Source organism: Tamandua tetradactyla, chromosome 13 (genome assembly GCF_023851605.1).
Source record: "Tamandua tetradactyla isolate mTamTet1 chromosome 13, mTamTet1.pri, whole genome shotgun sequence".
NCBI lineage: Eukaryota > Metazoa > Chordata > Mammalia > Pilosa > Myrmecophagidae > Tamandua > Tamandua tetradactyla.
In genome coordinates, this window is record NC_135339.1 from 67456565 (window position 1) to 67482737 (window position 26173).

Here is a 26173-nt window from a genome sequence, read left to right on the forward strand (position 1 = left end):
AAGCTTTCATATACCTAACACCTAGAGTCTACCATTAATATTTACTGTGCTTGTTTTATCACACGTCTATATATCTATCCAACTTTCCCTCAGTCAGTCTTTCTTAATTGTTGGTTCATTTCCAAGTAAATTTCAGACAATTTTACCTTTTGTCAAAAATGCTGCTTCAGATTGAAAATCATTACCTAGAGTTCAATATTTGCTACAGTTTTTTTTTGTTTGTTTTGTTTTGAAGGGGATTTAAAATGTATAAACAATGTAGCTGTACTTAAGGTGGTTACATAGTGAGTGTCCTTTCCTCAGAAAACATACATGGAGGTGTTAAGTGTTACTCTCAAATGTTTAGAAGATAGATAGATAGATAGATAGGTAGATAGATAGATAGATAGATAGATAGATAGATAGATAGATAGATAGATAGATAGACAGACAGACAGACAGACAGACAGACAGATAGATAAGTGGATGATAGACAAAAGGAAAGGAGGGAGGAAGGGAGAGAAGGAGGAAGGAAGGAAGGAAGGAAGGAAGGGGGGAGGGAGGGAGGGAGGGAGGAAAGGAGGAAAAGATTTCTTTCACTTCTCAAGATTCTGAGATTCATCTACTCAGTTGTATATATATATGTGTGTGTGTATATATATGTGTATATGTATATGTATATATGTGTGTGTGTGTGTGTGTATATATATACATATATATATATCAGTATACAGAGGAGGGAAGGGAGAGAAGGAGGAAAGAAAAAAGAAAGAACAAATGTGGCAAAATTTTAATAGTTGGTAAATCTGGGTCTCTGAGTGGGTGGACATTGAAGTTCTATATGTTGTTTTTGTATTATTTTTACAACTACTCTGTAAGTTTGAAATTATTTCAAAATAAAAAGTTTAAAACAATGTATCAACAATGAAACACACAAATCTGAAGGGCGCATATATTGAATTTTGTCAAATGCATATCCTGTGTAACCCAAACTCTTATCAAGATATAGAGTATTACCATCACTCCAGAATGTTCTCCTGTGCCCCTTCTCCATCATTCCTTTCCCCCAGTCCCCAGAAGCAGCCACTGTTTTCTTTTGTTTTCCACCTTAGATTAGATTTGCCTGTTCTAGAACTTTGTATGAATCTAATCAAATTCATGCAGTATCAATCCTTTTGTATAAGGTTTCTTTCACTTCTCGTGACTTTGAGATTCATCTAGCTGACTGTGAATATATCAGTATTTGTTCTTTTATAGTCCTGACTAGTACTTCGTTGTATGAAATATTATATTTTGCTTATTCTATTTCTTATCAATGAATTCCTGGGCTGTTTTCAGGTTTTGGCAGTTATGAGTCAGGTGCTATGAAATTTTGTTTGTAGACATACGTTTTATCTTGACTGCATTCCTAGGATTAGAATCACTGAGTCATAAGTTAAGTATGTACAAGAACTTTCAAGAAATTTTTTCAAAGTGGTTATACCATTTTACATTTCTGTCAGAATTGTAAGAGAGTTTTAGCTGCTCTGCATCCTCATCAGTATTTGGTATTACCATTTTTTTTTAACTTTAACTATTCTGCTGGGTGTATAGAGGTATCTCATTTTCCTTCCCAAACTGTGACTAAGGCAATGAAACGCTTGAAGATCCCTTGACAGGCATGTAGTGGGCCGACCAGTAGGAATCAGACAGTTAGCCTAAACCCATTCATTAATCCCATAGTTCCTGACTGCTGAATGGGTCTCACGGATCTTCTCATCTAAACCCTCCATTTAACAGATAAAGAAACTGAGGCCCAGAAGGGGGACAAATTTTGCCCAAGGGTACTCATAAAAATAGTAACAGAGCCAGAGTTTCAAGTTGCAATTCTTCTTGTTATAGTAGAGAAGGCAACTCCCTAACACACGTTTCTATTACCTTATTCCAACTTAACTTCGGCTTCTTGGGCCAAACAGCACTCCAAAAGACTACTACTCCTGACCAACTGGAATTGATGTGGGTGGCAGAACTTAGTTACACCTCATCCATTGTTTCATTCAGAAGGCCACACCTTTGTGTATATCATCACAGAACCACAAGTGTGGGGACCGATGCGTGAACCCTGGGATTTGCCCTTAGTTAGGAGTGCATCTCTTTCTTTACTCTTCCTTCTTTCATTTAGCAACAGAGAAGAAACAATGTTGCATGCTTGGGGCAAGATCTCTAATCCTTCCCAACTCCAGCCACCAGCCTTGTCATAAAAGAGCAATAGAATTTTAAAGTGGAACAAATCAAATTATTGCTTCAGAGGCCTAGTTGAAAATTCTGAATTAGAGAGGTACTCTAGTCTTGCAGCAGAGTCACTGTCTCAAAGCTGCACCTCTGAGCCTCTGCAGAGCTATGTTTGCCTGTATCCAGGCGTACAACAAATGAAGAGTGCGTGGGTGTGCTGTGTGTGTGTGCTGGCCATACCCACCAGTTAAAGGGAACTCTGTACCTCTCATAACTGGCTACATTATTAGTCTTTCTTCCTTCGTTGTCCTGACACACAAAGAAGAGAGGAAAGCCTGCTCATCTGTGCTTATGGCATCTCTTTGAGTTGCCGTACATCAGCCTCTTACTGTTATGTCTTCCCTTCTGAACAGCAGAGAATGTGAGAGGGCAGGACCTTAGAATGGCCACTGGATAATGACTCTTAAATATCATGATCTGCATTCTCATCTTCACAACATACACCTGTTTTTATGAAGATCCTGATTCCCAGGGAGAAAATGCTACATTTCTCTCTTTATCTATGGGAAGCCCTTATCTGTTATAATGATGAGAAAAAAAATGGAAAAAAGAGCATAGATGTCTATGTTCATGTATTTTCCCACCTATTAAAAAATTAGAAGTACCTTGCAATGGAAAACATAGATAAGATAAAACAAAAAGCCATTAATATGGCTGTGAATCCAACTCACATATTTTCTGCTATATGTAAGGCAATGTGCTGAGAGTGGGGGCAAGAGAAGTGAATAAAACATGATCAGTTTTCTCCAAGGTCTTCCAGTCCGGTGGAGTATAGAATGAGAAGACAGATGACACGTAATATTGGGAGAGAAGAGAAATGATCTCCTATTCTTAGAGTCAATAGGGACCGATTCCAAAAGCGGCTTCCAGTTTGCCCCAGGAGAAAGAACAGAAAGACACGAAAAATCCAGGGTGTCTGGTCTTATCTTCATCACTCAAGATTAATATTTTATAGTGGGTTTCAAGTATACTAATGCACTTCCTGGATGCTGGGTATAATCACAGTGTTAAGAAGCTGAGTAAAATGTTGTAGGATTTTTTTCCTCCTTTTCTATTGCAAGTTAGGATCTCTTGGTGGTATACAAATGCTTTGCAGATTTGTGACAGCCTGAGGTTACAGGAAAGGAAGGAAATCTGGTTTCCTCATTGAGGACTAAATGGTGTTTTCACTTCTCTGACCCCATAGCCCTTCATCACCTTGGACAGCAGCATTTCCTTCACATTCCTTGCAGAAGGAACCAACACTATCACTGTCCAAGTGGCTGCCGGGAATGCCCTTATCCAGGACACAAAAGATATTGCAGTTCATGGTAAGCCCTGAAAATGATCCTATGATCCCCCCTACCCCCTGCCCATCTCCTCTCCCCATCCTAGCAGCAATCACTGAGTGCTTTGGAAATGTCCCAGGCCACAGGGAAATTATATTTAGGCCACAGGGAAACCTGCCACCAAACCTTCCTCCTTCCCTGTTCCTGTATGGAGACTGAGGTTCTAAGAGAAGCACGTCACAGACAGGCATTTGTTGTGTCTTGTGATGTGTCTACATCACAACCTATTTGGGGTCTTCATTAGTCAGAGATATTTACCCTAAATTTAAGGAATGCTAGTCACAGAAGGAGCTAGAACTGATGTCCTGCTGTGGTATCTACAACACATTCACAATACCCACTTTTTGTGAGGATGGGTGCCAGTGATTTCAAAAGCTTGAGAAACCATGGTCCTGGCTTTTGTAGAACTCATAGCCCAGGTATTGAGATGCACATGTAACTGGTGTGTTTTCTTAATTGTTGGAGATTCGAACATCACTGGATGAAAAAGCTTGAGAAAAAGACCAAGAATATGCAGGTGGAGCAAGTCAGGAAAACAGTGACTAGGGCCACCATCCTATTCTCAATCGGGGAGAACCATTCTTAAATATTAAAATTATTTTAAATGAAATTAATTGTGCTTCTACCACCATCCCACACAACCTCCCCCAGGCCATAGGAACAGTCCCTATGGCTAAGTTCTTCTAGAAGATTGTACTATAATGTGTGAGCCTCTAACTTAGACTGTATTTTTTTCAGCCACATCCCAGGCAAATGTCTTTTCTACACTTTTTCAAACTTGCTGCTCACTCTCTCATCAGGCCTCTGGAATAATTTTTAAATAAATATTGTTACTGAAGTTTGTATATGTGTACAGAAAAGTGCACAGATGATAAATGTTTAGCCTGATGAATGATCACAAAGTGAACACACCTGTGGGCCCATTACCCAGGTCAGGCAATGGAACATGACCCCCCAACCTACCCCACTACCCCACCACTCCAACACACACCATCACCACCATCCCCCACCCAGGGGCTCTTTCAACCAACCCCCTAATCCTCTGAGGCAGTTTCTAGCAGAATGGACAAAGGAATTGAGAAAAGGCTCCATTCCAACCGAGCCCAACTTGATAAGGCTTTCTGTCAGCTCTACGTGATACATCAACAGTAACAAAAGCTTCCTTCTTTGGGTCTCATACTTACTGTTCATTTCAGATAATTCTTTATAGAGACCAAGGGTTTAAAATCATAGGGACTAGGAGACCAAATTTATTTATAATCAGAAAATCCAGCTCTCTTTCAGAAGGCAAGAAACAGGCTTGAACTAAGAAATATAGCTGAAGCCTCCTGAGAATGGACCCTTATCCTAATGCCCAATGGTTACAGAGTCCCTTGCCTATCACTCTTGCTCTCACTTCCTCTCCTCAGCCTCATTCACACACTCTTTCCTTGCAGAATACTTCCAGTCCCAGCTCCTATCATTTTCTCCTAATCTGGATTACCACAATCCTGACATTCCTGAGTGGAGACAAGATATTGGCAATGTCATCAAGAGAGCTCTGGTTAAAGTAAGTTGGCTTTATTTTTGCTTAAGTACTTGTGAATAAAAAAAGAAAAAAAAACTGGATGGTGTGCTTGAGGATACAGATTCCATGGATTACAAACCATGATTCTCCTTTAGATAAGGATTATTTCTCTGTAAAAAGAGAGAAAAGAAGAAGGGAGGGAGTGAGTGAAGAAATGAGATAGGGAGAGAGAAAGAGAGAGAGAGAGATCCAGTATATGAAGGATTTATCCTGTTTATCCTGAATTTTTCTAAGATAGAAACTTGACCCCTTGAATGGACCAGCCACTGAAAGTACATTAAAATCATGCACTCTCTTCACCAAGGGGGTCTTATTAACAAGGAATTCCATCTCACAAGACTACCACTAACTGATCAGAGGGCTACAGGCCAGTAAACATGACAACAGGGTAACAGAGTTACAGAGTTAACCCAAGGTCAGATTTGTTTTACAGAAGGTGGAAGGGTTTTGTTAACCATTTGCTCAGAGCTAGGCACACAAAGAACACAGTAAACATGTTCTTATTCAAATGCAGAAATAAGTCTAATAGGTGACTATCTCTTTGGTAGAGGCATGGCAGCATCCCAAAGGAGAAGAGATACAGTGTGATTTACTCTATCCTGGAAAGTTCAGGCTTGGCACAAATTCAATAAATACTTGACGAGCTACTGAAATGGTTTTTGGAGAAGATATTTGAATTGTGTTTTAAACGATGAATGGTATTATCTCAGGAACGGATAGTGTCTTTCAGGTAGACTGAAGAGCATTTGAAAAATAGTGGACTATGGAAAAGTACAGTGTATTTGGGAAATGGCAGAGTTTGGTGTAGTCAATCTAGAAGTTTTTAGTTTGGGTCTAGCTAAGGTTGATTAGGTTGATTTAATCAGATTGTGAAAGGTTTGAGAAGCTAAAGGGGGGTTGGTATATATTCTGTAGGCACTGGGAAATGTGAAAAATGTGGTGTTGCTGTTTACTTTAAGTAAGAAAATGCTGCCAATGGATATACATTTCATCCAGTATATATGGACTGCTGGGGTAGAAGTGCATAGGGGAGGGAGTGACTTCATCAAAGACACCCAGTTAAAAGACTATTGCAGCTATCTAGGCCAGAGAGATGAACTCCTACAGAGGAGGGATTCTATAGTTCCTTAAAAAGTTAAACAATAGAATTGGTGACTAATAAAATGGATTGTGAATTAGAGAGAGAAGAAACTTTCAGATTAGAAAAGTAGGCAGGAGATGTCCTAAGCATTTATCAAATTGGGGATTAGGTAGGAGAAACAATCTTGGGGAAAAAATTATTTCTTCTTTCAAATAATGAATCTGGAGCACATGAGAAACAATTGGGTGAAGATGACCAGTATAATTGAAAATTGGGATCTGAAAGTCAAGCAGATGTTCATGTTGGAGATAGAAATTTGAGATCTGAGCCTGTGGCGGATCCCTGGAGAATAGGGGTCAGAGAGGAAATGGGTGCTGGTGTACCCCAAGGCAGAGGGGAGATAACAGGAAGGACGTGAAGAAGGAGCCTAGAGAAAGGAAGCAGAATAAAGGAGAATGCTCTAAGAGAATTCCTGTGGGGAGTTGTCAACAAGATGAACTTCATCTCCAATCTTTCTACAGTGATGGTTCATAGAAAGAGATGAAAATGAGATTGCCCTTGTATGCCTTTGAATGCAAAACATCCAGAACTGTTTGGCTTTTTTGTATGACTCTATTAAAAACAGACTTGGTTTTTAATGAATAATTTGGTAATCATCATCATCATCGTCATCGTCATCATCGTCTTCATGCCGATTGATGCCGAGGTCTTAAACCTTATGAGGATTAGTCACCCACTTGTCCCATTGGATGGGATTAAATGGATCTAAACCACACCTAAAGGTATCTCCAGTGTCTTTAACTAATTGGCATTCCCTGGGACAACAGGTCTTTCTAGCCAGGGTATCATCAGGCTTATCCCCTTCACTCCATTGGAGTGATTTTGCTCCTTGGTTCTCTTTTGAGAATTCCATCACCTGGATGGTTAGGATAAGGCCTTCTTACCCACTGGATGTGGGTATTAGAAACTCCCACCTCCCCAGGGCTGTGCCTTCCAGGGGAATTCGGATGGGTCTGGCCAAGCCCCCTCGGCATTTCCAGAGGATGACTCCCTGACTGGTGAAATTTTTAGGTTCTGACTGCCACTTCTTATTTCCCTGAAGTTGGCTCTCTCACTGTTCTTTATCTCATCGCTGAGATTTAGGTCCCATGTGTGAGGCTAGTTCCAGATAGGAATCAGAGCTGAGCAAATAAGAAGCAACTAAGCCCTCCTCCTCTCTTCCAGTCAGCAAGTATTCATTGAGTCTCTGCTCTGTCCAGCATCTGGAACAATGAGGTAGCCACAGAGTGGGAATCTGAGGAAGGCAAAAATACAGTAAGAACCTGTCAGAGAGAAGACTGTACCAGACAGATACAGTCAACTGTCACAGTGGACTTCATCTCTGTCCCTGAAACACGGTGACCATGGCAATCTGAAAGGCTTGCCATAGGGACTGGAGATCACTGCAGGCAGTAGCAGTCAGGGGAGGCTTCTTGGAAGAAGCGAGTGTTTCAGCTGATTCAAATATCACATAGCATATTTGGACTGGCAGAGTCAGAGGTGTTATTCAGGAGATGTAACATGGGGAAACCTCAGAGTTTTGTTTTCTTCTGGAATTTTCCTTAAGACAGAAGTGTACCTTTAATTTTTTTTAATCACAAAGTAATATAATCCTTTTACTAAACATTCAGGAATAGAAAAATTCACCCATAATCTCAGCATCTTAATGCAACTTTGAGTGTCTCGATATTTTTCTTACTTTTATACACTGTGTTTTTATAGAGTTTTGACCAAAATAAATAAATAAATAACAAAATAGATTGGAATGCAGCTATCATAAGCGCTTTCCATTTGCCTCATAATACGCATTATCACTTTAATGGTAGAATAATATTCTGTCCAGTGGTTATACCATTACTTACTTAAGGTTTCCCTTCTTTTCTTTCTTTTTTTTTCTTTTTTACTATGTTCATTTCTCCATTTGTTTGCTATTTTAAGGAATGTGATCATTTCTTCCTGCATATGGCTTTTCCTATACTTTAGTCATTCCTTTAGGACACACTCTCAAGCTACAGTTACTGAACAAAGGGTGTGAATATTTTTATGGTCTTAAACTAATTCTTTTGGAAAACAAATTGATAATATGTCTCTATTTTTAGTGCTGCCATCAAGAAATGAGAGAAATTCCTTACTGCTGCCTCACCAATATTAGCTATTTTAACTTAAAAATGATCCTGCTTTAATAAGTGAAAACAAGGGCTGCTTTGCTTTTTTTTTATTTGTATTTTCCCATGTTTGTTTATAAATCCTCTTTTCTCATTTGTAGTCAGTTTGTTCATGTTCTAGCCAGAAGCTCTAGTCCTCTTGGAGCAGAAAAATGGAAAATAGGGAGGAGCATGTGCAAATGTTCCCAGAAACTAGTGTTTTAAAAATCATTTGTAATATTATTTTAGTTTCAGTGAAAAATGTGTGTAGAAGCAGAGGAGGTAGTGACACTAATGATTCTTTATTTAGAAGTTCTAGGGGTAAACAAAAAGAAAGACTAGATGTATTTTGAAACTGGTGCCTAAAATGCTTCATTTTTAAACACTTCTTTGAGCTTTTCTGCCATGCATCTTGGGTTTCTCACTGTTCATTTGGGGATGGCTGCCTTCCCCAGGACCACAGGCTTTACCATCTTTGCAGGTCACCAGTGTCCCAGAAGATCAGATCCTTGTGGCCGTGTTCCCTGGCCTCCCCACTTCAGCAGAGCTCTTCATCCTCCCCACCAAGAATTTGACCGAGAGGAGGAAAGGCAACGAAGGGGACCTGGAGCAAGTAAGTGAAAGAAAACTTGGCTGGACCATTTGCCTCCTCCCCACACTCAGGGGACACAAAGTGATCCCCAGCCAAAAAGAGGGAGACCATCTATCTCCCATTGGCCCAGTAGCCTGTGGCTCTTGGACCATTGCCCAGAGCTTTGAAGAACAATCGCCCTCACCCGGAGAAAAAAAAAACACAAATGCAAAGCGATGGGATTATTTAGCCAACCTGGAAGAAAAAGCACCGCTGGCATCATTCATTCCAAAAGTTGGCATCCCTGCACCTTGCTTAATGTCTCCTTCTTAATGACTTGTCTTGGGAGGAAGACAGAGAGAGAGAGAGGAATTTGAGTTCCTCTATCTATTCAGGGAAAATAAGCTTCTTGTCTTGAAACTGCACTGGCTCTAGAGATTCTGGTCAATTTAAGTTCTGCTTCTGGGGAGTAAAGAACCTGCTTTTAAACATGTCCCTCTGGAGAGAGATGGATTGCCTCATCTTGCTTTGACTAAGGAAGCAGCATTTCCAAAAGGGATTATGATTTACTGTCCTTATCAAATGGGCATATAATTTCTGCAACCTGCTCACTATCCTGGAATTGAGATAGCCAGTCTCAGTTTTCCTCCCTCTCTCAGTCCGTGCCTCTGCTGGGGTATGATTGGCTGCACTCTGCTTCACCCTGCCCTGCCTTCCCAAGGTGCTAAGTTGAGAGAAGTAGAAGTAAGTGAGTCTAGGACTGCTGAAAACCAGTGTGCAATAAATTGCATCTATATGCAGGAATCATTTTACAGACATCTCCCATGTCTTTGTGGCACCCATCTCTTCATCGTCCCATCCCTGCAACCATCCCCAGGCCTTGAACAGACAAATGTCATAGAAGTCAATTCCACTGGAAGCGAAACAGTTCCTTGCCTTGCAGGATTGCTTGTTGAGGTTGGCCAGAAGTAAATATGACTTCTCAGTGCATACTTCACTTTTACATAACCTCTTTATTCTGAAATAGCAGTGGCATGTGTGAACTATATTTGGAAGCTACAGTATCCATCCATTTAGATAAATAGGTAATTATGATGATGAATAGCAGCTGTGATATTAAGGCGCTAAGGCGCAATAAGACTTAGGGACCACAATTTAAGTCTGCCTCAGCTTTCATGTGGGAATTACAGAGTGATTAAATTGTTGTTATGCATTCTGAGATTTGCTGGAGTAAAGTAAAGAGGAAAAATTATTCCATAAAAAGGAGGCGGCTTTTGCTTTGATGCTTGCCTCCCATTGTCTCTAAGATAGAAAAAATGAAGTTGCTAGCTTGGAGTATACATGCCTGCTTTAATCCTAGCCGGGGCCTCTCTACATTGTGTACATAACTTGATCAGAATAAAGAACTAATAATGGTTTGACTTTCTTTCATTGGAACCCACAACAGTTTTTTCTATAGTAGGTTATAAAGGTATGGATGAAAGAGCACTGAGCTGGGAGTTGAATGAAAATCTATGTCTACTATCGATTCTAATTCACTAGATGATCATGGCTACTTCTTTCTGTCTTATTCTCCTGTCTGGTATAAGAGAAAGTACCAAATATTTTCTTGACTTCCCAGGTCTCCAAGGGCTGTGAAAACCAAACTGATGAGGATGTTCTAATATTCTTTCATATACAGTCCCAGAATTAAGAACTATGGAGCTGTCCCCTGATTGAACATTGCCATTTACCATCTCTTGACATTCTCCTTAATTTTTTACCCCATGAAAGAGACTCACCCATGCATGTCACGTCTTCCCAAGCAGCCCCTCTCTTTATTTTACAGGTTGTAGAGGTGCTGTTTAGTGCCCTAAACCAGAATTTGGTCCAGTTTGAGCTGAAGCCAGGGGTCCAAGTCATTGTGTATGTCACACAGCTGACATTAGGTAAGTGCCTGCTCAGAAGCAGGGAAAATGGGTGTCCTGATCTGCTACCCTGGAAAGAGAAGACAGAACATAATCATAAAACCCTTCTCCATAGATGCCTGAAAATGGCTTTTATGTAGCAATCTTTCAGAAAGATAACCAAATCTTTTTGGAGGCATCCTATTGAGGTGGCAGAAAGACTAGTTTAGGAGAGGCATGGCTGTCGAATCCCTGGATGATGTGGGGGAAATAACAGTTTCACCCTTGATTTATTTTTTTAAAGCTACAACAGTTGGAATTGTATTTGGTAGATCCAAGGCTCTCTCAGTTTTTACAATCCTCTGATTCCTTGAATCTTGGTTAGGAAACTTTAAAACACCATTCCAATTTATAATGTTTAGGTGTAAGTAGGAACAGGAACCAGCTCTAGTTGTTTGATTTGTAAAAGGAAAAAAAAGGAATCCACTTCTGACTGACTCTCTAGGTGAAACCCATTTACTAAATGGTTCTTATTAATGGAAAACTTTTAAGATGTGAAGCCTCCAGATGTACCCATCCAGCTGTGTTTTACTAAAAGAGAGTAAAAGAGAATGAAATACTGAATTGATATTTAATCCAGAGTTCCCAAGGAGCTGCCTGCAATCATCATCAACAGGCACACCTGTTGTCAAAGAGAAGGTGCAGTCAAGCCATCCTTCTACCTTCAGCCTCACACACGTTGCTCAGTTTAGACCAAGAAAAGCAAGATTTCCCAGGAAAAGTAGGGGAATTTCATTTCCCTGAGAAGCTGTGGTTGGGGATTCCATCCTCAACAGTGAGGCTTGTACCTGTGCCCAGATAGCATGCAGGGAGTTGGAGACTGGAATCCTTCTCCAATGGGTACTCCCTCCAAATAATGCTTCCGAGTGAACATGACTGTTCTTTCCTCCTAGCTCCGTTGGTGGACTCCAGTACTGGGCACAGCAGCTCAGCCATGCTAATGCTCTTGTCAGTGGTGTTTGTAGGCCTGGCTGTGTTTTTGATCTACAAGTTTAAAAGGTACGTGCTGTCACTCAGTTGTAATGTCTGGGCTACATTCATGGAAGCTGATTCTTCCCATAGCCAATATCCCTAAACCTATCTCAAGTTTGTGATCTTAATGCTCCATGAAGCTTTGTTTGGCATGGGAATATTAGGAAGGCGTGAAGGTCATGGAATAAATGGATTTATGAAACTGAACTCTATCCAATTCATAGGTATAATGAATTAGGAAAATGAGGGCTAGCCTATGAAATCAATTTTTTTTCTCTTCAAGAAAAGTGTATGGTTTTTTCAAACCTCACCCAAATTTCCAAATAGGTCTCAGCTGTTTAGTTCACCTTTCTTTGCAGCTCAGCAACCATATAGAGTGGTTAAGTAGAGAAAATGCAGCTGGAAACTGACATGAACAGATGCCAACACCCACATTTTCTTACCTGTGTCCCAGCTATCCAATATCTCTGTATAATTTGCATTCTGAAAATATTCAAACTTATCCCTCTTCCTCTTTTTTTCTGTCTTAAAGGAAAGTTTAGCAGGAAAAAAAAACTCCACATGTATTCAGAAATTATTTCAGAAGGCCACAGGAAGGATGATATAAGAGGATGCTTATTAAAAGCATGAAATTGAGATTAATTATTCTGTACCATTATTCAAATAGCATAACACGTATGCCAGCAGGTATACTGGTAGAAATCAGACAGACCCGATTTTAACTTTTAGCATTTGTAACCTTGTGCAACTGAATTTGCCTTTCTAAGCTTTTGTTTCCTCACCTATAAAATGGGGGAAACAATAACACTTCCTAGAAAGCTATACAGTGTCAATTTAATAATGTCTAAGGGTGGCACATGCCTAATAATCAACAAAACTAAGCTATTATAAATTACAAAGATTCCCTCTGTGTCACAAACTAGCACACAGTAGGGGCAAAAAAGTTATTACTATAGCAATGTGCTTCTTAGGAAGCCTGGTGTTGGGTAAAATAAAAGTATCATCAAGTATGTCCGATGAGTTTCAAAAGCATACATTCCTCCAGGGAGTCTTTCTAGGCACTGGAGATAACGCTTTTAAATTTTGGAAGAGATCAGGTTTACTCTCCCATCCCCCCTCCCCACAACCCCTTAGCTCTCCTCTAGTGGACAGATCACAGCTTGAAAACACCAGTGTCACTCAATGCACATCTCAGTATTAGCTACAACAAGAGGAATTCCTGTGATGACCTTCCATGTCCAATAGCAGGACAGAATGACATTTCCCTTCCTGGTCAATTTATAGACCAGTATGTGTGTTTGTGTCTCCTTGGATCAAGGCATGTCAACCTACCTGCTCTTGCCCCTTTGAAGATGGGAAAAAACCTTATGCCACAATTACAGAGAACAGGTTTGATATGGAAATGGTCTGCTTAAGCACCACCTATTTATGTATGTACTCCAATTACATGCAAAGGACAATTTCCTTCTTCCAGAGATTTGATTGTGGGGAATCCTAGTGGTGGGTGAGTCTTGAAGATCATCTAAATCAAATGTATCACCTTCTGGCTCCTAGAACTCTGTGATTACTGAGGACAAGGACCTGCAATAACTGGCCTGCAAAGAGGCATTTATGTCGGGCAGGTGCCAATGAAGGCAAAGCAATTCCTGTGACTTTGAAAGGTTTCTGTTCTACAAATGCTGTTAAACTCCATGACAGTCAACTCATAAATGTAGACATCTCTAAATTTGGCCACTTTAATTCTTGAATCTATGCCAAATAATGACATCCTCAAATTATTCTATCTTTGTAGTTCTCAATTAGCAGCCAAGAATTGTGTAGTTAAGGCTATGTGAAACAAATGGCAGTCAAACTGGGTAAAGAGCAGAGTCAGCTAAGAGTTACCAGTACCCAGCTACCTTGTCTTTTCCAGCCCCTTTTGCTGGAAGTTTCTCTCCCAAATGCTCAATCCCTTTGGTTCAGGTTCTATTTTGTTTTGTTTTCTTTATTTGGTTTTATTCCCCTCCCCAGCCATCTGAAACCCCAGTGATAGCTGTGTGTAGGGTACCTGGCTCGTTGACAAGTAAGGGTCGGGTTCTGATCCCTGGATTCCCAGAGCCTCCTTTGCTTCTTTCATCACTGTCCAATAGAACTTCCTGTAATCATGGTCCATGTTCCATAATCTGTGCTGTCTAATACAGTAGCCACTATATGACTGAGGAACTGAATTTTCAATTGTACTTCACTTCAAATAATTTAAATTTAAATGGCTACATGTAGCTAGTAAACATCTGTTGACCAGCACAATCTAGGAGAAAGGGCTGTTTCCAGATCACTGGCCTTGCTATTTTCTAACCTAAACCTTTAATTCTTTAATTCTCATCATTAACTCATTAAGCCATTCATTCATTCAATAAACATTTATTAAGTGCCTACTGTGCACCAGGCACTGAGAATGATCTCATTGTCCCAATTGGTTATGTGACAGGAAAAGAGAATAGTTATAATCCCCAAGCCTCTTTTAAGTAAATCTTACCCTGCCTCTCACTGCTGATCTCATTCTTGGATTGTGGCTGCTATTTTCTGATATATCAGGTAACAACATTTAAAAATCATCATGAGATGGCTTTTACTTTCTGACAATACTGCTAGCAAGGTCTGCTAGCAAGACCTTCTTTCTAAAACTGTAGATCTGCTTTTTCTGGTTTCCTGGGAAAACGTCCATAGCTTTTATATTTTTCCAGTCTTTTTTCAAGTAGGGTTTTCATTATAGTTTGAAGCCTGCGTTGCTTTCTCTAAATTTTCTCCCACAGGCTTCTAGCACCCATCATATGTGGAAGAATGATTTAAAATGGTGCTGATTTTTAGAACACTCTGGATTTTCCATCTTACCACTCCTATTAAAACCTGTGTGACCATGTGGCCCAAGAGATACCTCAGTCTCTTGATTTCAGCTTCAAAAATGGGGTTGAGCCTTAATTTTCTTTATAGTCTTCCAAATCCTACAAGCAAAAAGAAATTAAAAACCATTTGACAGTTTTTAAAAGTCTATAAATTGTGACATAAAATTCATTCCCTTCCAACAATCTATTTTAAAAAAATGAAAAATGTGGGCAGTGCAACGGTGACTCAGTGGCAGAATTCTCACCTGCCATATTGGAGACCCAGGTTTGATTCCTGGTGCCTGCCCATACTAAAAAGAAAAAAGATGAAAAATGTACCTGTGTTTAGATGTACTTTTTGAGATTAAAATAAAGTGAATAATCTTTATGAGGGCAAATTTATACAAATCCTCATCAGTAGCATTAGGAATACAGGAAAAGGAGAGGCAAAGAACTCGGGTTACAACTCTGAAGTACACAGACATATGTGATCAGGAGTTTTTTGGCTGCCCCCAGCACCTAATGAATATTACAGGTGATCTCAACATTCATTAGTAATGTGTACTTTAATGATTAGAAGAAATCTAAGTCGTTGGGCTGCATTTCTATTTAGATAAGAAAAAGAAAGTAGGGGGCAGCATGAATTTTTAATTATACTCATTTAGAGAGCCTACAGAATCTATTCACTTAAGGTTCCTGTAAATTATATGACGCAGGTGTAGCCCAGTAGGAGTCGTGGGGGCGCAGCCTCTAATGTATAGAAAGCAAACATTGAAGGCGTGAAAACTAAACATAAAGGAAACATAGAAATTAGCGCAAACATTAAACCTATTTTTGGATTTTTTCTCTCTGAATCAGCTACAGAAAAACCTTCTTAAAACCTCCACAGTCTGTTTCATTGGAAAGAAGGGAATGTAGAAGCTGGAAAATACCCCAGTTGGGTATTAAGAAAATAGAGTGATTTTCATTTAGAAATGTACAAGATGATAGGACATTCTGGACTGATGTGGGTGTAATGTCCAAAGTTTAAACCACATCCTGTGCCAGTAATCAACTTCATGAAATGTCTGGACTTTAGTCCAATATCTCCATCATTTAGGTTAGGTAATTAAGGCCTCTTCTAGATATAATATTCCTGGGTTAGAATGTGGTCTTTTTCTTTAAGAACACAGTATAGGAGAGTAGAATAAGCAGATTTGGGGGTCATTCATTCATTCATTCCTTCAGCAAATACTTAATGAATATGAGCCGTTGCCAGATATTGTGCTAAGTTAGGTGTATAGCAGTGAACATAGAAATCAGAGTTCTTGCCCACATGGGGCAAGGTCAAAAGGGAGAGAAAGAAAGTAAGCAAGTTTTTTTAAAAAGCCTAATACAGTGTCCTAAGCAAATGCCGTATTTATTCCTTCTGTTAACACTAAAGAGCAGGGGAGGGGAGGTGGTCAGGGGAGACCTCTCTAAGTTGACAAGTAGGCTTGAGTTCTGAAGGACAAGAAGGAAACTGTCAGGAGAAGAGTAGAAGGAGGTGGGCTACAGCCAGAGGGAACTGCTCGCCCCAAGTCCCCCAAATGAGGAAGAGAGCATAGAGTCTTGCAACTCAAAGTTTGGGTCTTGGACCATGGCATCAGCATCACCTGATTGCTTAGTTGAACTGCAGAATCTCAATCCGTTCCAGACCCACAGAGTCAGAACCCTCATTTTAATGAGATCCCCAATGAGGCATATGCATGTTAAAGAAGGGGTAGATTTGAGGAATTCAAAGTGGCTACAGAGGCTAGGAAATAGTGGATGAGGAGATGAATGCCCAGAAGATTTCAGTCTATTTCTTTCAATCAAGATAGAAAGATTTGAATCTGCCTTCTTTCTAACATCAAATCTCTATGCCTCCTGTTTTCAAACCTATTCATTCTGTGATTTTGAAGAGAGATATTTAGTTTCTTTACCTTCCTTAATCCTCTCCATTATCCTAAAAGGAAGCTATTATTATCACCATTGAATAGATGAGGAAACTATCAGAATGTTTAAGATCCCTGTCCCCTGGACAGTGCTCTAAAAATAGTAGCAGTGGCTATTGGTGTATTATTTCTAGGATCCTCATTTTTTTTTTTTTTAAAGCCATTGTGAATTGATGAAAGAGATGCAACTGTAGGAGGGAACAGAAAGGTCTCTTCATTATGATACAGCCTCATGCGTCTCAAAGTCCAGCTAACAACAAGTAAAGGTTTTGGGATTTCAATGCATAGCTGATCAATAGCATTTCCCTTCTATTTACAACTGCTTGTTTCTTATCTCAGGAGAAGATGCATTCTTCAGGTAGTTCTGTAATTTCCACCGTCCTTCGACATCCATGTCTCTGGCTTGTGATCTCTGGCCCCACTGCCACAGTTTCTCCCAGAGATCTATCCCTTCACCCAACATGGATCCAACCTTTTATAGCTTCTTTCCCACCTGCCCCCATCACCCATGGATGATGTAATTCCAGTTGCCCAAGTGTGGCCCACCCTGTGATCATAATCTGATTTGCTCCCACCCCGTGTAGGAAAATCCCCTGGATTAACATCTATGCTCAAGTCCAGCATGACAAGGAGCAAGAGATGATTGGGTCAGTGAGCCAAAGTGAAAACGCCCCCAAAATCACCCTCAGTGACTTCACTGAGCCCGAGGAACTGCTGGACAAAGAGCTGGACACCCGGGTCATAGGTAGGTGCCCTGTACCACCTCTTTCCAAACTCCTATGTCCTCTCTTCTCCGAACTGTAACTCAGCCAGCCTACTTGGCCTGTCCTTCAGACAGTACTAGAATGGAGGGTAGGGAAAAACAATTGGCTATAGGGATATACCCATGTCTTAAAATTTGTCTGCCACCTCTGGCCACACAAAATGGCAGACTTTTTGTTTTCCTTCAAAATCAAACAAAATTGGAAGATTGGTGGGGCTGGAGGGATGAAGCCAACTAGTCATTACTGTTGGAATTTTTTCCATTTTTTCAATAAAGCGAAAGTATTATCTATCCTTATTATCAATATCCACACAAGTGTGGGCATCAGTTAGCGCTGGGTTCATTTCCTTGCTCTGCCTTTTACTCACTCTGTGACGGCTCTGTACCTCGTTTTCCTCATCTGTAAAATGGGAATAATAGTACCTATCTTCTAGGATCATTGTGATAATTAAATCATGTGATGTTTTTAGCCCAGTGCCTTTAGCATATGTAAGCGTTCAATACATGTTGGCTGTTTCTGTTATCAGTAGGGTGTAAATGGCAGTCGATGTATTTTTCCTGCCTTGCCTCCTACACTAATGTAGGAGATAGCAAGTGTTAAACATGGACAAGGGAAGCCATCAGTGTCAGTGAACTGATGGAGAGAACATCCAGGTACGCTATTTAAGAAAAACCTGTTAAGCACCTGTTCTAGGTGGCTTGCTATTCAGCAGTAAGTAAAGCAAAGATTCTTGCCCTTGTGAAGCTGACATTCTTCCCGTGTCTTTTCTCTCCTCTGCAGGCAGCATTGCCACCATCGCGAACAGCGAAAGCACAAAGGAGATCCCCAACTGTACTAGTGTTTAATACCAACCAGCCACGTGGTCCCCACCTTCCTGACTTTTTATTTTTGATGATTCCTATTACTATTATTATGGAAAAATGAAAACCTCTTTTTTACCTTTTCTTGACCAAGGGCCCCTTCATTTATAGCAGGCAGACGCTTAAGCTTTGGGAGAGAAAGGCATTCTTGGTTGAGTGAAATGAGAGAAAAAGAGAAATGGCTGTATTTGTGCAGAAGGCAAAGAGTGCACCTTCCCACACCCTCCTTGCTTTGTTCTGCCAGTGGTAGGAGGAGAAGCAGATCCCCCTTTCTCCTCGTGGTCTTGTTTTCTTTTTCCTTTTTTTAAGTTGGGTTGGCCTTTTGCTAATTTCCCATGCCCCCCTGCCCAAGTCACCAACCCTCAACTCAGTCTCTCCCCTCCTCCACCGCCCTCATAGATAACACAAACCATTTCCCTGTTCGATCCGCAGGGGGTAGGTTGGTGGGGATTGGGCGCAGCTGCGGAAAGCATGCACACATGATGAAAGAGGCCCTGCCTTGTGCATGTCAGTAGAGAGGCTACAGATGGCTTACTGTATATAACTACAATGTAAATAGCTTTTTATTTCCTAAGAAATAATTTAATGTTTAGTAAAAAAGAAAACAGAAAAAAGAAAGATGCCCATGTTGGCATATACACACACCCTCAGAGCCGACCATCCCCCAGGCCTGCTCGATGTGTTGGGTTCTGGATGCTCTCCAGTGGTCTGTCACACTTAACTCTTGCATCTCTGTGTCCACACCATAGCTGGTTTCTACTTGTGTATATAATGGGGAGGGGGGCTTCTCTGGGGCAATTGATAAAGGAAGGATTCTAGTGATGCCGGAGAACATGCAGGTCCTTTTGTTCCATCAGTGACATGGAAGAAGTTTCAACATGAAGCCCGCTAAAGACTTCAAACTGACACCAAGATGGTGAAACAGGGCTTCCCTTCCAAAAGGAAAGCGTTGGGGATGTTTATCAGCCCGAGAAAAGAGTTTTCTCAGAAGAAATCAAGCAATGGATCTAAAAATAATGATTATTCTGATTTCTGCTTGGATTCCATGGAAATGCTTGTGGGGAATTCTAAAACTATACCTAGCTTAGAAAAGCCCCCTAGATCCTAGGTTAAGCCCAGTGAGTGCCTCTTAGCATAGGAGAACTTAGAGAGGTAGGGTGGTAGGTGATATTTGTGGAATGGCGTTTGTGGAATCACAGACTCACAAGTCCATGCAAATCCTACAGGCCAAATAGGGGTCTAGCCTTGCCCTTAATGGTATTAAGTCAATGATGATCTTAGCAATGCTGTGCTATTTGCTTGTCAGATGTACCCAACTTCCTTAAGTCAAATGTCTGCCTTCAATTCCCTTAAGGTAGTTCTTGCCTCTGGAGTGAGTGGCTTTCAAAGCCAGTATTCTCTTTTCAGCACCTCAGCCCCTTCACACATTTATACATATCAGTTCTTTTCAGTAGGGTCACTTTAAACCATGCTTTAAGCATTGTTTTTATTTACAGGCTCAGCTCGTTTTAAAAAATGATCTACTGTATGTATATGGGAGGAAAGGCTACAATTCGAACCTGTTAATTTTGGTGGGATGTTGTCTTCCTTCTTCTCTGTGAGATGTAGAGAAAATGTGATAGAGAGAAGTCTGGCTGGCTACAGCGTAGGTCAATACCAGGAGCATTTCTAAAGACCCTGTTTTGTTTCTTTCAAGGGTTAAATGGGGCAGACAATTGCAATACTTGTACTAAACACTGGAATACAAATGCATGAGTCATATCTATATATACAGTATATGTACATATACTGTTCTTGGTTTTATTGTTCCATTTGAATATTTCTACTGTAAAAAAAAAAGACAGTGGTTTTGAAATTGTTGAAAATAAATGTATTTTTGTACATCAAAACTATACCTGACTGTGGGTTCTCTCTCCTTGGACAGATTTCTTTATCTATGGTATCAGCCAACTATTGCTGCAATAATGCTACATGACAAAAAAAATCCCAATTGTGTAATAATAGGTATTTATTATGTTGCTTATGAGTCTTCCAGGTTGGCTGTGGCTTGGCTAAACTCAGTGGGATATGACGTGGCTCTGTGCGGCTGGGCTGGTTGCAGGTTGCAGGGTTTAGGTGGTTTAGGTCTGCTCCATGAGTCACTCTCAGCCTGGGACCAGCATATGGCAGAATCCCCAGTGAGGCTGGCACAAACACCTTATGCTTCTGAAACTATGGCTCGAAATTGTCACTGTGTTGACTTTCACACCCCTTCCATTGACCGAAGAAAATCCTATGGCCAAGTTCAACACCAATGGTCTAAGAAAATAGACCTTGCCTATTTTGGTGCAAGGTACTGCTAAGTCACATGGCAAAAATGTGTGGATATACAATTCTAATATAGGGAGGGCATGAAGAGTTGGGAACAACAGTCCAATATATTATACCTGTTCAGTTTCTAAAAGCCCATGGGACACTTTCATTAGATGTCCTATTTGAACTGATTGTCTATTTTGTATTCTAATGTTTGTGGCCAGGACTTCTGAGCAGAAGTCTCAGTAATTGCCAATAATGTGAGTTTGCTATCAGTGGTAGAGCTAGAACTCCAACTCATGTCCTTAAGATTTAAGCCAAAGAAAGGAAAAAAGAACAGGAAGCCAACAAGATACATGTTGTGGGTTTTTGTTTTTTCTCCCCCTGCTTTCTGCTGGTTGATGTACAAAATCAGCAGCAAATCTCCTTCTCAGGCTCTTTTCTGAGTAAGGAATTTGGGAGAATGGGTGAATAGATTCTACACTAGCTAAAGAAGAGAATGTGAATTACCCAGACTTGGGGTGTTAGTTGATTGCCTTGTTTTTCTTTTTTCTTTTGGTGTTCAAAATAAATGATCGCTTTCTATGGATCCAAGAAACCAGAAAGATTTAGTCAGTACTTTTCTCCCATATTTTAGAAACTAGCTGACTATTCTGTAATCATATTTTCTGAACTCAAATAGAAGATGTAGAATTAAGCAAAGGTGTTTTTTCCCCTAATTTGTGAATTTATTTCAAAATTATCTATTTTTTAAGATTTCTTGAGTTATATTCTCTGTATAACATTTCTTGAGTTATATTCACTTTTTAAAGAAAATTATATTTTCTAGGAACCTTCCCCAGATATTGAAGATAAGTCACTTATGATATCTCTAAAGCAGATTAATGATTTTTTTTCAGCTAACGAATGGTCCACAACCCAAAGTGCCTTTAAGGGATAGAGTTTTGTGCTTCCCAAGTGTTCTAGTTTGCTAGCTGCAGGAATGCAATATTCCAGAAATGGAATGACTTTTAAAAAGGGGAATTTAATAAGTTACTAATTTACAGTTTTAAGGCTGAGAAAATTTTCCAATTAAAACAAGTCTATAGAAATGTCCAATCACAGGCATCCATCCAGGGAAAGATACCTTGGTTCAAGAAGGCCGATGAAGTTCAGGGTCTCAATCTCAAGTGAGAAGGCACATGGTGAACACAGTCACGGTTTCTCTCTCAGCTGGAAGGGCACATGGCAAACACGGCATCATCTGCTAGCTTTCTCTCCTGGCCTCTGGTTTCATGAAGCTCCCCAGGAGGCATTCTCCTTCATCTCCAAAGGTCGCTGGCTCGTGGACTCTCTGCTTCGTGGTGCTGCTCTCTGAATCTCCCATTCTCCAAAACATTTCCTCTTTTATAGGACTCCAATAAACCAATCAAGACGCACCCACATGGGTGGAGACATGTCATCACTTAATCCAGTTTAACAACCACTCTTGACTAAATCACATCATCCAGGGAGATGATCTGATTACAGTTTCAAACATACAATATTGAATAGGGATTATTCAACCTTTATAAAATGGGATTTTGATTAAAACATGGCTTTTCTAGGGGGCATACATCCTTTTAAACCAGTACACCAAGTAACCTAAAGAGTCATCCCAAGTCAAAAGTGAATTTTCTAAATGCATTAATTTTGCTTTCAAATAGACTGAATGCTTTCTGTGTTAATTTTATCATGGTTGATGAAATTGGTCCACTGATTAAACAGGACAAAAATGAAGTAAATCCATAAAACATCATGAGTCAGTCAGGTCATTTGGGCTAAACCATGGCTAAAAATATAATCTCTTCTCCACAACAGTCTGTAAGATGGTAAGAGGTCTCATAGTAGAGAGAAGCAAAGGCAGATGGCTGAGAGGGGGTTGACTTTGCAGCTCCTTCTTGTGCAGGATTTCTTACACGTGGTGAGGATACCCTTTGCATCAGGTTTCCTTCAAGGCAATTCTAGGCCTGATAACTAGGCCTGCAGAAGCATTCTGGGGGTGGGACTAGGTGTCAGCATTTTAAGCAAGTTCTCAGAGGATTCTCATGTCTACTAAAGTTTGGAAAAGCTGTTCTATCTACCACTAAAATAGCTCAGGAGAGGTGGCTGGGTGAAAGCCACCTCCTCTGGATCCTGTTTCCATGACACAAGGAACCTTCCTCTCCAGAAGTGAGACCAGCTTCCAAATTTGCTCATTTCCTCCTGGCAGCAGCTGTAACTCTGAGAGAGTTACCCAATTGAATTATCTGGGACAAAAATGCTTTGCAAGGCAAGACAGTGATGGATGGTGCCTTGGAAAGTACCTTGGCACAAGAGTTAGGAGAGCTCTGGCTTGCAGCAAGTCATACTGGGCCACAACTTTCTCATTTGTAAAAGGAAAACACTTATGGCCTGCTTCACCAGCTGGTGTAAATTGCACTGCCAATTCCAAAATTATTGAGAGATTATTAATATGGGCAGTAATTAAGAGAACTTCTTTCTTCTGTGGAGGGATAAACTGAGACCCAGAGAGGAAGGTGACTTCCCTAAGGTTGTACAGCAAATTAGTGCAGAATGAGAGAGTCCATATCTTCTTTTTTTTTAATTTTCAAGTTCTTTTAGTGTATACTATAACATATATACAAAGCAAAGACATTAAAAAGCAATAGTTTTCAAAACACTCTTCAACAAGTGGTTACAGGACAGATCCCAGAGTTTGTCATGGGCTAACATACGATCCTCTCATATTTCTCCTTCTAGCTGCTCCAGAATATAGGAGGCTAGAGGCTTAAATACTTTTTTATCATCACAATCGACTTTTTTCCTTCTTTTTTTGTGAAAAATAACATATACACAAAAAAGCTATAAGTTTCAAAGCACAGCACCACAATTAGGTGTAGAACCTATTTCAGAGTTTGACATGGATTACAATTTCACAATTTTAGGTTTTCACTTCTAGCTACTCTAAAATACTTGAGACTAAATGAGATACCAACTTAATGACTCAGCATTCATATTCATTGTTTAAATCCTATCTTCTCTATATAACTCCACCATCACTTTTGATCTTTCCATCCCTCTCTTTAGGGGTGTTTGGACTATGGCCATTCTAAATTTCTTCTATTGGATGGGTCTGTCACAAATATGAGGTAGGGAGATGGAACTATCCGATGTTCTGGAGAGGCTGGGCTACGTTTCAGGACTTATCTGGACCAGGGACCCATCTGGAGGGTGTAGGTTTCTGGCAAGGTACCCTAGTGCATGGAACCCTTGTGGAATCTTATATATTGTTCTTTAGGATTGGCTGGAATGGTCCTGTTTGGGGGTTGGCGGGTTATATGTCTTCTTATATAATGAGGTAAGTATTCTCACCACCACACATCTCCCAAACAAACACACAATGAATTGAGCTAGATATCACTGAGAACCAATAGAGAACCTCATGGTTATACCAATATAGTCTCCATATTTACAGTGTCTGGAATGATTTAAAATTAAATTCCCATATATGCGTGGCATTCAGTGGCTCACAACGCTTCTCATGCCAGTGCCCTGCTGACCCACTTGTTTAGTAGTCCATGGCCCTATGCCCTTGCTTCCCCCATTGGAGTGAAATAAGGCAGCTTCCTGGTCCTAGCTTCACAGCCTGGACTGCTTGTCTCTTTATAGTGATTGGCCTTGCTCAGAGGGAAAAAGCCCAGAGAGCAAATACAAGCGAGGGGAATGCTTTATCCCAACAGGCACCCAACCCTGCCAAATTTTCTTGTCTGCTACCAACAGTACTGCCAAAGGGGACCAGATGTAACTAGTAATTACCTCCCAAAATACTACTGCAGCTTCATCTCTTAAACTTTTTTTAATTACCGTTTACTTTGCAGTAGTGGAATATCCTTTAAAATACCCTTTCCCTCTGTCTTTTCAGAGCATAATGTCATTATGGACTACAGGATAACTTAGAGAGTAATCAATGGGATATTCTATTCAGAAATAGGGGGAGTTCAGTTCCTTAGGAGACTTCAGCTAGAGTTCGGTTCCTTAGGAGACCTAAAGTCTCAAAAAAACACGTATCCACCACTTTTTAGATAGGCCCAAAGAGGCGCAATAATATAATCAGAATCCTAGTTCCCTCTCCGTGAATGGAGGATAATGGTGTCTCCTTCACAGGGGTGGAATGCAGATTAAATGAGATCATATGGGTAACATTACAGACTGACTGGGGTTTCACAAATAGGAATTGATTTTGAGAAGCTCTAGTCCAATTGTGCTGGGTCCCTGGCCATACAAACTTGTGTTCTCTGGACTCAAGTGGTAAACATTATCCCACCAGTCTGTCACCTAAGGCTGTACCCCTGGGAAAAGAATCCAGAGTAACTTGGGAAGCCATGTCATCTACCTCAGCCCCTCTCCCCGCTCCCAGAAGGCAGAGACTTTTGAATGAAATCCACTTCTTACCCAATGATCCCAGAGTTGCTGCTCCTTTTATTGCTTATTTGGAAGAAATATCAATCTGCTCTGCTTTTATATGGGCCATATAGAAGGGACAAGAGATGAACAGTTCCTACCAGTGCTGCCAGGAATGCCCATAAGAAAACAGACCAAAGGCTCTTACGTTCTGAAACAAACCCACTCTTACCCAATGTGGGGGGCCCTAGAGAGAGTGAGGCTACTGGAACAAGCCTGCATTGCTTGTTTATATGTTTCGGCTCTCGTATTTATAAAATAGCTTGCTTCTTGTTACTCTTCTTACAGAGCAGGAAGCTTTGGGGGTGCTCTGTGTAGGTCAGGTTTCATGTTTCCTCGGAACCTCTCTAATTTCATTGCCCAGGGTTCCTTCATCCTCCCAAACTGATTATCAGAAAAAACAATTATTGGGAAAAATATACCTGTTGTATATATCTATCACACCAGAAGGTACTGAGGGCATGGTTTCAGCCTGCCTTCCTCCCTGGTCACAGCTCAGGGAGAGCTGTTTCAGAGTAGGGGCAAGATGTGGATTAGTTTCAAAGTGCCAGCAAAGATGGAGGGAAATAGATCATGACAGGCACACAAGCTGTCTGTCATTATGGCTTAGTCTCAGGGGAACAATGCTGTTTGTAACTATTAGAAATGAACCAGATAAGTGGGGCCTTCAGTGATTTGCTCTTGAGAAAATGTGTGGTCTGGTCCCCAAAGAACACAGACTTCTTCAGCTGGGATGTCTTGTGCCTGAAGTGTCCCGGGTACTGAAGGCAACAGTGCTCCAGGGATTTCTCACCATGGAAGAAGGCCCTACTTTTCCTCCCTAGGGCCTCTCCCAGAAGCCTCTTCCTGCTATGCAGTCTTTTGTTGCTCACTCTCCCTTGCAAAGGTTTATTGCTGTCTGTTTCCCAGGAACTAACTGCAACTCACAGTCTATCCAACCATAGTGGGTGGGAAGACAAAGGAGGCTGCTGCAGTAGCAATAGAGACAGAACAGAAATTGTTTTCCTTGTCACTAATCTTTCTTTCTTGGTTTCAAGGTAGAATCACCTGGGAAGCACATAATTGTCTCCCTAAACAATGCA

At 40.6% G+C, this 26173-nt stretch overlaps 1 protein-coding gene and 1 long non-coding RNA gene across 7 annotated transcripts in view; one reads left to right on the top strand and one right to left on the bottom strand.

Moving 5' to 3' along the window:
- Positions 1-20167, top strand: part of SORCS3 (sortilin related VPS10 domain containing receptor 3) — a 603968-nt gene extending 583801 nt beyond the window's left edge. For all 3 annotated transcript variants that reach the window (XM_077125964.1, XM_077125965.1, XM_077125966.1), the window contains exons 21-27: positions 3437-3560; positions 5015-5127; positions 8891-9022; positions 10809-10908; positions 11820-11925; positions 17299-17459; positions 18259-20167. In XM_077125964.1, the coding sequence (XP_076982079.1) occupies positions 3437-3560; positions 5015-5127; positions 8891-9022; positions 10809-10908; positions 11820-11925; positions 17299-17459; positions 18259-18323 (801 nt within the window). In that variant the 3' untranslated portion in view covers positions 18324-20167. The remainder of the gene's footprint in view (positions 1-3436; positions 3561-5014; positions 5128-8890; positions 9023-10808; positions 10909-11819; positions 11926-17298; positions 17460-18258) is intronic.
- LOC143654263 (uncharacterized) overlaps positions 1-26173 on the bottom strand; it is a 62228-nt gene that overhangs the window by 32636 nt on the left and 3419 nt on the right. For 3 of the 4 annotated variants that reach the window (XR_013161724.1, XR_013161723.1, XR_013161725.1), the window contains exons 2-5: positions 14813-14879; positions 11715-11910; positions 10762-10957; positions 8880-9013 (exon numbers count right to left, since the gene is read on the bottom strand). This is a non-coding gene — a long non-coding RNA (uncharacterized LOC143654263). The remainder of the gene's footprint in view (positions 1-8879; positions 9014-10761; positions 10958-11714; positions 11911-14812; positions 14880-26173) is intronic. The other variant, XR_013161726.1, reaches the window with a different exon arrangement.